The following is a 15,265-nucleotide window of genomic DNA, read 5'->3' as shown; positions in this document are numbered from 1 at the left end:
ATTTTATAGTTCTGGGGTTAATCAGATATGATACATTTTAAGTTTTCAGGTTCTCTGATTGGAGTAGGCCAAAGAAGATTTGAGTCTTGGTAGGGAAGGAGGGTCACACTTTTACCCACAGGCTCTCCTCTTCAGAGACTCAGCAACAGCAGCAGTACAGGGACCAGCTGTCAACTGCAACATAGACACACAGACTGCACACATCCGCAGCATCAGCTTCATTGTGTCCACAGGTGCACATCACAGGCTGTTCACAGCATCACTCATCACTCCTACACTCTAACCCTCCAGCCAGAGCAGCCGGTGCCTGTTCCGCAGTGGTTCTTGTTTTAATATTTTCCCTAGACAAAAGTGGCACATGGCCAAGTATAGCCACACAAGGCTGCACAGGCACACCCAGTCTCAAGCCACATGCAGAGTTAACCAAGGTCGAGAATTCCTACAGGACTCAAGGTTACATGAATATACCGAGCCAGCTGAATGCTCATCCTTGGGAAGTATGGGCTCAAAGCCCTCCAAATTTAGGATGAGAAAAGTCTGACTTACTACATTTACTCTCCAGATATTTCACAAAACTAGAGTTTTGGTCATTTTTCTGTTTGTTTATTTGAGATAGGATCTAGCTATGTAGCCCACACTGGCCTTAAACTTGAAATTCTCCTATCTCGGCTTTCAAAGTGCTGGGATGACAGGTGTGTATCACCAGACTTGCATTCAAGTACATTCTGACTTTTTTTTTTAAGGCAAAAACAAAGGAATAAGCACAGCAAACTAAGGAACAGACAAGACCATTCTCAATTTCTTTTTTTCTTTTTTTTTATTGTATAAATATTGTACAGAGGGGTTGCAATTACATGAGCAAGGTAATGAGTACATTTCTTATCAAGCATTGTTGCCTCCTCCTTTGTTTCCCCTTCCCATCCCTTCCCATTTCTCCTTCAACCCCCCCTCCCCCCGCCCCCGCCGAAGTTGTAAAGTTCGTTTTTCGACATAAAATCTTGTACATCTCATTGTTGCAATGGGACCATTCTCAATTTAACAATGAGAATCTGTAAGAATTCTGTGATTATCCTAATGAAAACAGAAGCGTGAATGCTACTCTGTCTCTGTCTCTCTGTCTCTGTCTCTCTGTCTCTCTGTCTTTCTCTTTCTTCCTCTTGCTCTCTGTGAGCTTCTTTGCTCAAGGCTAGCACTCTACCACTTGAGCCACAGCTTCACTCCTGTCTTTTTGCTGGTTAATTGGAGATCTTTACTGTCCAGGCTGGCTTCAAACCATGATCCTCAGATCTCAGCCTCCTAAGTAGCTAGGATTACAGGTGTGAGCCACCAGCACCTGGCTAATTGCTTTTTCGCTTAAGATCAGCAACAAGGTAAGGGCCACCAATGGCTCTTTCTTTGTTTTTGCTTGTGTTTGGTTTGATCTGGTGACAGGGATTTGACCTGCCAGACATGTTGCCACATACTCCCACTCAGCTATACTCCCAGCCCCCCAGCACTTATGTTCAACATTGTAGTAAAAGTTCCAGCCATTCCATAAATCAAGAAAAAGCAAGAAAGTTTCCAGATTGGAAAGAAAATTGCATTTATAGAAAACATGATTGTCCAAAACTCATATGACATCCATAAAGTAGCTAGTAGACCTAAGAAGAACGTTATAGAAGCTGGCAACACATGAGATCAATAAACAGAAATCAATTATATTTCTGTATACTATCAGTGGATAATCAGAAGCTGAAAATTTAAAATTTCATTTTCAATAAGATTGAATCACCAGGGCTGGGAAGGTGGCTCAGTGGTAGAGCGCTTGCCTTGCATGCTCAAGGCCCTGGGTTCGATTCCTCAGCACCACATAAGCAAAAAGAAAAAAGCCAGAAGTGGTGCTGTGGCTAAAGTGGTAGAGTGCTAGCCTTGAGCCGAAGAGCTGAGGGACAGTGCCCAGGCCCAGAGTTCAGGCCCCACAACTGGACCCAAAAAAAAAAAAAAAAAAGATTGAAACACCAAATTATATAGAGAAAAATTAAACATACACATAAATAGGAAGATACATAATGTCCAGGAACCAGGAGATTCCTATAACAAAAAATGTCACTTCTTTAAAAAAATGTACAGATATTATGCAATTTCAGTCAAAATTCTATCAGCCCATTTTTTTTGCAGAAAATTATAATGCTAAAATTCTAAGGAAATGCAAAAGCACAAGAGTAACCAAAATCACTTTGAAAAGGAAGAGCACTAGATGAATAACACTATCTGAATACAACATTTATTACAAAACTAGAGGGATTAAGAATGTGTGGTATTGGTTATGATTATAGACAAATAGACTAACAATACACACACACACACACACACACACACACACAAAATCTATCTAGGCATTCCCAACATTCATTTGCAAATAAGGTTTGTGAACTCAGAATACAATCTTTCTATGTAACTTCAAAATATTAGACATTATAGAAAGATTTCCCAACACCACCCTCTCTAAAAGCTTAATATACCACAAACTAATTTCCTGCTTTGTCAGTGTGACTGAGGCATATTCTCACCACACTGAACTGCGTTGTGCCTTCTCCCATGCCTGGAGCCAGCTACAGACCTTCCTATCTCCTTCTCCTAAGCCCAGCAACTAGGAAATAGGAAGAAGAGTTTCTTTTATTATAAACCACTGGAGTTCATTCCTGTGCCAAGGCTAGACTCCAGCAGGGGGCTGTGTGGTTGAAGGTGGTAAAGGCTGGCCATTACTGTAGCTCCGGGCATTTTTCTTCTGAAATAGGGAATCCCAGGTAAATTTCCTTTCTTCCTTGCCTAATCTTAATATAAACATTTAATCCTCCATGTTTAACATTTTCATGGCAATGCTTGATAAGAAATGTACGCATTATTCTGCCCATGTAATTGTAACCTCTCTGTACAGTATGTTCACAAAAAAATAAAATAAAATTATTTAAAAAAAAAAAAACATTTTCATGGAGAGACTGCCTTTAAAGTAGTGATTCTCCAACTCGCCTGTCCATTGGAGTCAGTTGGGGAGCTTCAGACCTAAACTGGAGCCTGCCTTTCACCTCCACAAGTGGTTATATCATTTTTCTGGAGTTTAATCGAGGCTTCGGGATTTCCAAATGATACTCATATACAACCTAGTCCAAGAACCAGCCTTTAGAAGAATACCTTGTAGCTTCTCCAAACAGGGAGTTTAAAACTGCAGGCATGGCTCTGACCCTTTTGGTTTCTCTGGGAAATCTGCCTACCTGAGACATTTGCTAATTCTGTTCTGCTTGGCTGTGGCATAAATTTGATCACAACTAGTTTGTACAAGGCAGAGGGAGAGAGAAAGACTCTGCCTATTTTGATCAATTGTTAATATTTTTTGCTATATTTTCTCTCTCCACATACCAATTTTCCTCCTCTCCTGCTCTTCCTCTTCCAGCGCCTCTTCCTGGAAGAGCAGCTCCTCCTCTTTCTGCTACTCCTCTTTCCTTTTAGTAAAAATTATACATACCAAAAGGTCTAAACCTGTATTTATAGCATTATCTATGTTGTTTAGTCACTTGGTTAGAGTGGTACCCACCAGATCTCCCCCAAAAGATACCTTGTTCGTTTATATAATACTGGTTGTAATTTGGAGAGAGTGACCATATGAATAGCCATTCTCCAAGAAACTTTTATCTATTATTTCTAAATTATCCTTTCATGTATCAATTAACACGTTGATGGTTGCAAATGGTTCATTTTCCAATTCAACCATCCCCTCAACATTTTTCAGCAAGCTTTCTTCTATTATGAAGAGCTTTCCTTCCCTCCAATGATTTTTTTCTTTTTGTCAGTCATGGGGCTTGAACTCTGGGCCTGGGCACTGTCCCTCAGCTCTTCAGCTCAAGGCTAGCGCTCTACCACTTGAGCCACAGTGCCACTTCCAGCTTTTTCTGCTTATGTGGTGCTGAGGAATAGAACCAGGGCCTCATGCATGTAAGGCAAGCGCTCTACCACTGAGCCACCTTCCCAGCCCCACTGAATATTTTTAAATATCATTCTTGGCTTAAATGAATTATTGTCCATACTGTCATTTTCTTTCACAACTACCTCTTGCCTCTTTTTGCTATATTCCTATTAGTCTTTGTGTAGTCCTTATTTCTACTATAACATGTTTCAAGATACTCTTGTGCATCACTTGCTTAAGATCTAGAATCCATTGGGCAGCATGCTATTCACCTGTAATATCAGCACTCAGGAAGTCGAAGCACTGGAATCTTGAATTCAAGACCAGCCTGAGCTACATGTATGTCAAGACCCTCTCTGAGGAGAAAAACACCAAGAATTTCACATTTCTTTAAAGGGTTCCAGGTGTTTTGTTTAAGTAGGAAATGATACACATTTCTCAGTTCATTTCCTTCTGAAACCTACAGTTTCAGAAGCTGTTATCCCTAGATGTTTCCTTCCTAAATTCTTTACAAAGTCAAGCATGAGTAAAATAAAGTTTTATCTTATTGAACTTACAGCTCAACACCTGACTCAGTGTGATATAGAACAGGCTCACACCTTCTTCTTACATTCCTGTATTGACTGAACAAATATTTTTTGACTTGTTACTATGTGCAGGGTTATGCTAAGCACAAGAGATAGAATTTTAGGCAAGGCACACACAACCTGGGCCTTCATCTGGCTCATGACCTTGATTCACAAATGTGAATCACACGATCGTATAAACATTTAACGGAAAATAGTGAGAATTGCTCTGAAAATAGGCGCACTGAGTCTTATAGCAGGAAATCTCACTAGGTAGTTGGGAAAAAGCATCCCTTAAAAATATGAATTGTGATTTCATATCTGAAAGTGGATAAAAGATCCTCAGGTGAAGGCAAGGATTTACATGTACCCCAGGGGCAGCCTGAGGGGGTGGCTGGGAGGCTGGTAATCTAGTGAGCAGGTTTCATACATAGTCAGAGAAAGAAGCTTGCAATAGTTGAGAAATGAAAATGATCAAATGGGAAGCAACTATGGCTGGAAAACTGGGCAGAGGTTGACTTCACAGGCATGGAGGCTCTGAAGGGTCATTTCTGGATTCCCCCTCCCCCTTTGGATAATGAGAAGCCATTAAGGGGAATAAGCTGGAGAGTCATAATTAGATCTGGGTTTTAAAGTGTATATGGGTTAACAGAGACAAGACTGACTTGATTAAGAGAGTATGTTCACAGGTTCACAATCCAGCCGGAAGGTTCTAGGAGAGCACACGGGAGGGTGGTGGCTAAGAAGTGTTATTGTCACTTCCTGTCACTGAGGAAGCACACACCCATTTTGTGGCTTTCTAAAAGTTTTTACAGACAACGGGGACTCTAGTAAACTCTTTCCTAAATTCTCCATCCCAGCCTCCACTCTGTGGTCTCCATTTTGTTTCACGACAAGTAGGGAAATACAATGGTGAAACTGGACTTGATCCTCACAGTTAAGGAACATGAGGTAAAAAAACAATTTTTAAAAGTCTCAATAGGTAGGGTGGGGACTTAAGGGTGGGGGGAAGAGGCAGCAGGGGTTTTGATATTTATTTGAGTTTTTGGATATGGAGGGTGAGAGGAAGGGGTGACTGAACATAGAGCTCACAACCACTCTCCCCTTAACCAAAATGACCTGCTCTGTTGCCACTACAAGATGTGGGTCACTAATAGGTTGGCCTGTCTCAGTACTGGCAAGAGTTTGAGATAGGTAAAAGTAGCAATGGTAAGGTGGGAAGGAGGCACTAATGAAGTAGTGTAGATAATGTAGGAGAAATGAAGAACTTAGTAGTGATAGCCAGGAGTTCATAGTAACCTAAATCCTGTATTTGGAGCAGGCATGGAACTCACACCTATAATCCCAGCATGTGGGAGGCTGAGACAGGAAGATCACTTGAGCTCAGGAGTTGAAAAATCAGACGTGGCAACATAATAAGATGCCCCTCCCATCCCAGAAAAAAGTTACAATGATTTAACTAATTAAAAGTATATCATTTTTTGATGATTGTCTTTTTTATGTATGATGTACTCGCATGTATATATGTTCATGAGGGGGAGGGGGGGTACAGAACTCCAGGGGAAAAGAGTGGAAAAGTGCATCAGTAGAGCTCACTGACACTGATGAAAGTGAACTTTACAACTCCTGCGTGGAGATGGGAGGGAGGGACTGAGAGAAAATGAGGGAAGGGAAGACACTGTATGAAAGGAAATTAAGTCACTGCCTGACTCATGTAATTGCAATCCCTCTGTGCATCGCCTTTATAATAACAAGAAAGTAAACAATAATTTTAAAAAATGAAGGTACATGTAATTCCTAAATGTGAGTATTTTTTAATGTGGTTCTAATATTCAATGTTTATATGCGAAAATGGGAACTAGGAAAATTGAGAGGATGGGTGGGCTTAGAAGAATGGGGAAGAATGTTGAAAGGGGTGACATTGATCACGATGCACTGTACTCACAAACTGACAAGTTGACTCGAAACCCCTTTGTACAACTATTTAAAGATAATTAAGAAAAAGTAAGATTGGGAAAAAAAACAACCTCAAATGCTTTCTAACTTCCACTATAGGGCCATTGTAACTCTAATACCAAAATCTGAGAGTAAATGAAAGGAACCAGTTAGCCTAACATTACTATCTTAACCGTTGTTAGGCATACAGTTCAGTAGCATTAAGTGTATTCCCATGTGATGCCATCAGAACTCTTCTCATCTTTAAAGAGTTCTCCAGGACTCTTCATTGCTTCCATCTTAACTCTCTTCATTTTGTTGTTACCTATTGTCAATGGACAAAACTACAATGTAAAGGATGTTTGGGGTTTTATTTGGTGGGTTTTTTTTTTTTTGGTGCTGTGAATTGAACCCAGAGTTATAATTAAATTTCAATTGGCTTTCTTGTAAGAAGACTTTTTATTAAAATATTTAATGAAGTAAGCTAGGTTTAAAAGGACAAAGGTTCATATTTTTTCATACATACCTAAAAGATAAACATACATTCTTCTGTGTGTGTGTGTGTGTGTGTGTGTGTGTGTGTGTAAAACTGTCTGTAATTCAGGGATTGTTTGAGGAATTAGAGGAAGAGGAGAGAGAAAAAGAGGATGTTAGAGAATGGACATTTGTGAATGAAGATGCCAAAAGAAAACTAACTGAAAGCTGTTCACTTATGGGGGGGGGATGGGGAAAGTGAGAATAAGGCAGGGACTCAATCTGATTAAAACACTGTCTATCACGTGTGAAATACCAGTGAAACTCCCTGGAACAACGAGCATACACTAAAAAAACGAATGACAGAAATGGAAAACAGCTCTGATCTGCAGATTGGGAACTGGATGAATGGAGACGGTAAAGAAGAGTAACTGTGGACAAAATCCTTTTAACATATGTTAAAAAGGGACCAATGAATTGTGGAGATTAGTTTGGGAAGTGGGGAGAGGGTGGCCTCTGATGGAGAATCAAATAATGGCTCATCTTGATGGTGTGTTCTCAATGGGAAAGTAGACATTAATTGCCTACTCGAACCTCACTTACTTTCTTTTTACTAATAGAATCTGATTTTATTGAAGATGACCATGTGTTAGTATAGAAAATTACATTCCCTAGCGTCTCTCAAAGCCACTCGGTAGGCTTGCTTGTGGATACATTTATGTAGAACTCGTGGGACCTTGTTTTCACATCTAGACTGCCTTAGTTGGTACCCTAGATGATTTATGGAGAAATAAAGGCATACTTTCTCTGAACTTTTGCCCCTCCCCAGACTACTTGGCTATACAGTATGATGCTGCAATATCATGATGAACATAAACATCAACAATAGATTATACACACAATCCCTACTCTCACTCATCTCTGTAAGAAGAAAAGTGTTATAAGGCCATAGGCACCTCAGGCTCCATGGAAGGGACATTTTCCAGTGTCTCTCATAACTAGACTCCTCATGTTATTTCTCCTATCAAAGATATCTGCAGGGACTCCCAATGAACACTCTTCAATGCTATGTCAAAATTATTTTCCACTAGAAAAATCTGTAACAAGGGCTGGGAAGGTGGCTCAGTGGTAGAGTGCTTGCCTCGCATGCATGAGGCCCTGGGTTCGATTCCTCAGCACCACATAAGCAGAAAAGACAGAAGTGGCACTGTGGTTCAAATGGTAGAGAGCTAACCTTGAGCTGAAGAGCTGAGGGACAGCGCCCAGGCCCAGAGTTCAAGCCCTAGGACTGGCAAAACAAAACAACAACAACAACAACAACAAAGCAACTTTGAGAAAATCTGTAACAAATATTTTCCCTTGGACACATGTATGGTGCCTTAGTCTTCCTATCTTACAAATCTCCTAAGGTTGAAGACCACATAGATCCTTTTAAAATGTCTTACAACTTGAGCTAGAGATGTGGTTCTAACCGAAACCCAATTAACTCCAAAACAAACATTTTTAAATTTTTTATTGTACAGATACTATACAGAGGGTTACAGTTACATGAGTAAGGTAATGAGTACACTTCCTATTGAGCATTGTTACCCCCTCCATTTTTCCCCCCTACTATCCCTTCCCTCCCTACCTTCCTCGAGGTTCTTTTTTTTTTAATTGTTATTAAGTGATTACATAATTTCCCAAATTTCACAGTATTGTGGAATAATGATGCTCCTTTAAAGTCACAAGCTCATTCTAACTTTCCTGGAGCAAATTGTCTATCACGGTCTATAACATATAACGGTGTACACATATACACCATACATGTGATCAGCAGCATGGGGATATTTAGTAGTGGTTTGACCAGATGAGTGGAAGTTCTTTGTTTCTTAAGTCCTGTTAATTTTATCGTATCACCTAACATTTTGGATTTAACATCCACTTATCAGGAGACCATGTACCGTTTGTCTCTTTGCTCTTGGCTTACCTCGCTCAACATGATTTCTTCTAGCTCCATCCATTTCCCTGCAAATGCCATTATTTTGTCATTTCTAATGGCTGCATAATATTCCATTGTGTATAGATACCACAATTTTTGGATCCATTCATCTGTGGTGGGGCATCTGGGTTGTTTCCATATCCTAGCTATTGTGAACAGTGCTTCAATAAACATGGAGGTGCATGTGTCCTTGTATATTGGTTCCTGTTGTTCAGGGTAGATGCCTAGAAGTGGTATGACTGAGTCATAAGGGAGGTCAATCTTTAGCTTTCTAAGGACCCTCCAGACTGCTTTCCAAAGTGGTTGTATAAGTGTACATTCCCACCAGCAGTGTAATAGCGTTCCTCTTTCTCCACATCCCCTCCAGCATTTGTCATTGGCTGATTTGTGCATGTAGGACATTCTGACTGGGGTAAGGTGGTATCTCAGGGTTGTCTTTATTTGCATTTCCTTCACCACCAGGGATGATGAACATTTCCTCATGTGTTTCTTTGCCATTTTTATTTCTTCATCTGAGAAGTCCCTCTTTAGTTTCCTTGCCCATTTAGTAATTGGTTTGTTAGGTTTGGGAGGGATTAGTTTCTTGAGTTCCCTGTATATACTGGATGTTAACCCCTTGTCTGATATATTGCTGGTAAATATTTTTTCCCAATTGGTTGTCTTTCTAGCTTGGTTGCAATAGATTTAGCCGTGCAGAAGCTTTTTATTATAAGGTAGTCCCATTTGTCGAGTCTCTCTCCAATTTGTTGTGACCCTGGGACTCTGTTTAGGAAGTTCCTTCCTGTGCCTATTAGTTCAAGTGTCTCTCCTACTCTGTCCTGCAGTAGTTTCAGAGATTCAGGTTTAATATTAAGGTCTTTAATCCATTTTGAATTGATGTTGGTGCATGGTGATAGGCTGGGGTCCACTTTTAGTGGACTGGCCGCCCAGTTTTCCCAGCACCAGTGGTTGAAGAGGCTGTGTTTCTTCCATTGTATGTCTTTGGCTCCTTTGTCGAATATCAGCTGGCTGTAGGCCTGTGGATTTATTTCTGGATCTTCTGTTCCATTCGTCTTCGGGTCTGTTTTTGTGCCAGTACCATGCTGTCTTTGTTATTATAGCTCTGTAGTACAGTTTGAAGTTCGGCATGGATATCCCTCCCATGTTGTCTTTATTCTCTAGAATTGTTTTGGCTATTCTAGGTCTTTTGTTGTTCCATATGAATTTTTGGACTGACAAACATTTTTTTTTACAATTCTAATTTCTTTTTTGGAGATAAGGTCTTACTCTGTAGCCCAGACTGTCCTGGAACTTGCTACGTTGGCCTTGAGCTCAGCTTTCCAAATACTGTCATTACAGGTATGTGATACTATGTCTGGTTCTGGGATATCTTTTTTAAAATTTATTTTATTATAAAGATGCCAGATGAGTTACAGTTACATGAGTAAGGTAATGAGCACATTTCTTGTTGAGCATTGTTACCCCCCTCCTTTGTTATTCTCCCACTATCCTTTCCCTCCCCCATGGGATATCTTAAATCTTTTTAATCTACTAAGATTTGCATCTTTTTATTCTTAGCCATAAGTGTGTGTGTGTGTGTGTGTGTGTGTGTGTGTGTGTGTGTGTGTGTGTTCAGTGCCTGTTTGTTGAAAAGGTCAGGTCATTTGTCCTATAGAATTTCCTGTATCTCAAGTCGTTATATCAAAAATGAACTTTACAACTTTGGTGTGGGGGGGGAGAAGGGGGGGGGTGGGGAGGATGGGAAAGGATGAGAAGGGGAAACAAAGGAGGAGGTTACAATGCTTGATAAGAAATGTACTCATTATCTTGCCCATGTAATTGTAATCCCTCTGTACAGTATTTTCACAATAAAAAAAATAAAAAAAAAAAGAATTTCCTGTATCTGCTGATTATACCTATTTTCTTAGTGTGTTTGGGATATGTGTGCAGGGTTTGAACTCAGAGCCTGGGTATTGTCCCTGAGCTTTTTTGCTCAAGGCTAGTGCTTTGACACCTGAGCCAGCATCTCACAGAATTTCTTGCTCAGGCTGGCTTCAAACTGTGATCCTCAGAACTCAGCCTCCTGAGTAGTTAGGGTTACAGGTATGAGCCACAGGTGCCTGGCACTCTCTGGGTGTCTTTTAACATATTCCTCTATCCACTGTATTTCTTGTAAATGGTAGGTTGGATGTAGAAAATCGGTAAGATTTGAGTTCAAAATAAAATTTAGTAAGAAAACTTCATAGCATTATAGCATATGAAGAGAGACGTGCTTTCTGTGCATCCCATTTTTAATAATATTGTGATTCAGTGGTAGATTCAGGATGTATCAGTATAGCCAGTACAAAATTCCCAACTTACCTTTCGCCTATTGTTTTATCATGTAAAGATGATCATTACCTAGAGCCATTTCTTTCAGTTAGGAATGATTTCTTTTTTAATATGTGATTTGTTCTTGTTTAAGACACCATGTTACTACGTATTTTGAAATTCCATATATTTTATACATACAAAACAAATTCAGATTCCTTTATAGAGTTTTCTTTCTTTGGTAAATGATAGGACTTTGGGCCATCTGACATATGTCATCTGCTGTTCTCTCTACAAACAAAATTCCACCTGCCAGTCTGTAAAGCTCCAGGAGGTTCCAATTAGGTCCTAATGGATTAGCATCTCTAAGGTCCAGTACTGTGCTCTGAATGCAGAAAATGTATAAGTATACACAATGCTTTGGTTAGGTGAGTATTCAAGTTAATAATCCCCTTCTCATGAAACATAAGCAGCTACATCAGAAAATGAAACATACACACATAATACATGTTATACACATTTTATTATAATACACAGAGAAGAACCAACCCAAGTTTTGACAATATCCGCAGTTTTCCACAGTCTTTAAAAAGCTAACAGAAGTAAGAGATAATTGAAGGGACATAATCTCAAACATTTGATAAGTTATGAAACAATGTTGTATACTTAAGAACATATACTATAAAAGGGCAAATCCCATAGACATTTAGAAATTGGTATTCATGTTTATTTATTGTATATAGGCCCTCACGTATGCATAGAGCTTTATGATATAAACTAGTTTTGTAGCTGGGATTTTTTTTTAATGTAAGCAAATCCAAATGTAACAAAGTTCTGAAAAGCAAAATGAAAGCTCAATAGAAACTATCTGACCACACAAAACTTTCCAACAAAACGTTGCTCAATAAATTTTTATATCCAGTGTATCAGTTTTGATCTTCTGATGTTGACTTGGAGAATACTTCTGCCATGATCTGTTTTCATGTAAACTTCCACTTCCCTGTCTCTGTTCATGTCACTTAATGTCATGGTCAGTTCATAGGCATGTCAAACATTTTAAAGACTAAGGACAAGTTATACAACACAGCTTGGAAAAAAGTAACTCTCTAGTTTTTTCTTTCATCTTTGCTTCCTTGGGTCTTTATACTACTTGAGTCTTTGGAAATTTGTGTATATATAACAGCACCTACCACACCATCTCATTTTAACACAGGTCTTTGGATACAAAGACCCCAACAAGAAAACACTTAAGGATCCCTGAGACCTTCACAGTGAAATAAATATATTTTAAAAAATTTTTCTAAGAATAAGAAAATTCCCCCATTTACCAACCCTCATATTCTCACACTGTAAGCAAGTAAAATCACTAAAGGTCACTTAGTGGCAAATGTCTTATGAATTTGCTAAGTATGAAAACAAAAGGCCACAGTTTAAAGCTATGGATTCAAAAGGAGATGGAAATACAGGGTTTACAATCAGTGAAAATTCAGACTTTGTAGTATAATAAGTCTGTAAATGCTACAGAATAAGTGGGGCCTAAGTACTAAGTACTAATTGTTTATAAAGTCTTTCACACATAAACAATCCTTCAAAACTGAGCATAAATATATAGAAGGAAAAAGAAAGCACTAAGAAAAGATTCACAAATGTCCATTATTTCTTAGACAATCTATAGATCAGTAGTTTTGATTCATCAAGAAAACACAAGAATGCAAGAATTCTGAAAAGTACCTACTTGGGGGGAAAAAGCCGATGCCAGATGAATTTTAGCCCTTCATTATATGGTTTATAAAATCTGAAAAAGGAAATCCAAGCTAGTTCATTATTCTGGAAAATACTTTTCCTTGTAGTATATTTCTATAACAAATATAGTTTGTCTGTCTCTCAGAGTTGAAGTCTTTGTTTATATAACCAAACTGTGCCATAACTTCCTTTATCAGTTCCTTCATAAGCTACTCTAGAAATCGTGAACAAAGGGTAGTCTAAAATTATTTATGATTTAAGGGTACCTGTAGTATGCTTATCATATGAACATTTAAGTATCTAGCTTGTACGCACATGAGTGCACACACACACACACACACACACACACACACACACACATCCAAGATCATCCTTTAAACCCTGACAATATCACTGATTGACAGTATACTACAATTGACAACAGATTTTTTTCCTAGTGTGCTGGTCCTGGGGCTAGAACTCAGGGCCTCGATACTGTCCCTGAACTTCTTTGACTCAAGTCTATACTTTACCAACACAGCTCCACTTTCAGCTTTTTGGTAGTTTATTGGAGACGAGAGTCTCATGGATTTTGCAGCCTACACTAGCTTCAAACTTGATCCTCAGATCTCAGCCTCCTGAGTACCTAGGATTACAGGTGTGAGCCACCGGAACCTGGCTCACAGTACTTACTTTTTAAATTGACACTTTCATCTGTTTCTAGAAATATATAAAATTAACTGTAAAGTAGTAATTGCAAGGTGTTCATTAACCCATCAAAATAATGTTAAGTTGACCATTTTGTCAAGGACACCAGTGTACTCACTGAGAGAGAACTGTTGCTTTTAAAGTTTGTATAACCAAAGGGTAAGGAAGGAAGTCTTATCAGCACAATTGGTAGCAACTACTTGAAAGATCCATGGCAACATGCCTATTTTAAACAAAAACTTATCAAAAATCCGCTTAATGTTCATCTCTGTTAGCTCTTTTGAGTGGGAACTAAATTCTAGAGTAAATATAGAATTTTCTGAATACAATCAGTAAGTCACAAAGCCAGAGCCTGCAGTTAGAGGTCTCCAGCTCAGTAGAAGGAATCTGTTGTACCCCAGGGATCTCTGTCCAAGCTCAAAATGTCTGGCATTTTTCATCTATGTTGGACTTCCCCAAAGAGAACTGTATTGCTTCACACCCTTCTCCCATTGTAGCACATGTGTGACATAAAACATTTTGATAAGGTTTACAAGCAGCGGAAAACCTTCTGGTTAGTCTTGGCTCTCGTAATCAGAAGATGTAGCTGGGACCTTTAGGCTCTCAGAGATCAGAAACTCCAATAATTCATCATAGAAAATACAAGCTTTTGGTTTTGAAAAATATACAAAAATGTACTGAGTAGGTAAATATCTCTTGATTGTCAAGGAAGACAAGATATAGGTCTCAATCACAGATTCAGGTTTAGCTTATATTTTAGTGAAGTTTGTTTTTACAATTTCCATTTTTTATAGTTTTGGGCAATCTCTGACCCTTGGTATAAGCACGATACCAAAAATTGAGAAAGAGCAGCAGAAAGATGCACCCATAACTCATGATAATATACTGGAAGATTGGAAACGAATACTTGCAATCCTCCATGAAGAAGAACTGGCCTATATGGATGGTGACAATGACAAACTGGATCTGAAAAATGAAAAGAGTAGAAAAGTTGTTGAGCTATGAAGGGTTAATAATTCACTGGCCGCTTATGTTTACAAACTTGTTAATTATATCCAGACTACTGTTGGGTGAGGAAGTCCATCTTTAAAACGAGCTTCCCCTGGAGGAAGAATGGGTAGCGTAGTGCCAAAATATAAACTGTACAACTCCAGGAGGTCTAGTTAAATCTCTCCTAGTGTGTGCCCTGAAATGACCCTTTTACTATTCAGATAACCCAAGGGCAAGGTTTTCTTTGGAAGAAATAAAAACTCTTTTGTCTCTCTTTTGAATCCTTGACTCTGAAGAAATACACAGGGATCTAATTGTGCCCTAATTTTCCAGGATGGTTTCAATTTCAAACACTCAGATTTAAAATAGGCATTTTCATTTTTATAAAGTTAAAAATGCAAATTAGAGTCCTGTTCATTTTTGTAGGAGCCAAAGCATTGTTGTGTTCTCATATCTACTATGTTTTTGACTGCCATAGATCAAAGGTCCTAGAAAGGAGTCAGACATGGTGATTCACCTCTGTAGTTCCACTGCCCTGGAGACAGAGGAAGACGGATCACTTAAGTTCATAAATTCAAAACCAGTCTGGATGAACAGTCTCCATGCCAAAAGAAAACTAAAGTCCCAGTGGCCAACTATGGATACTTCTAGTGAGGCTCA

At 39.0% G+C, this 15,265-nt stretch overlaps 1 protein-coding gene across 3 annotated transcripts in view; it reads right to left on the bottom strand.

Moving 5' to 3' along the window:
* Nucleotides 1–13,606: 13,606 nt before the first annotated feature.
* Nucleotides 13,607–15,265, bottom strand: part of Elovl7 (ELOVL fatty acid elongase 7) — a 77,354-nt gene continuing 75,695 nt past the window's right edge. For all 3 annotated transcript variants that reach the window (XM_042690888.1, XM_042690889.1, XM_042690890.1), the window contains exon 8: nucleotides 13,607–14,581. In XM_042690888.1, the coding sequence (XP_042546822.1) occupies nucleotides 14,372–14,581 (210 nt within the window). In that variant the 3' untranslated portion in view covers nucleotides 13,607–14,371. The remainder of the gene's footprint in view (nucleotides 14,582–15,265) is intronic.

This window comes from Dipodomys spectabilis, unplaced genomic scaffold (genome assembly GCF_019054845.1).
Source record: "Dipodomys spectabilis isolate Male_0828 unplaced genomic scaffold, ASM1905484v1 ptg000140l, whole genome shotgun sequence".
NCBI lineage: Eukaryota > Metazoa > Chordata > Mammalia > Rodentia > Heteromyidae > Dipodomys > Dipodomys spectabilis.
This window is presented reverse-complemented; position numbering and strand designations above follow the sequence as displayed.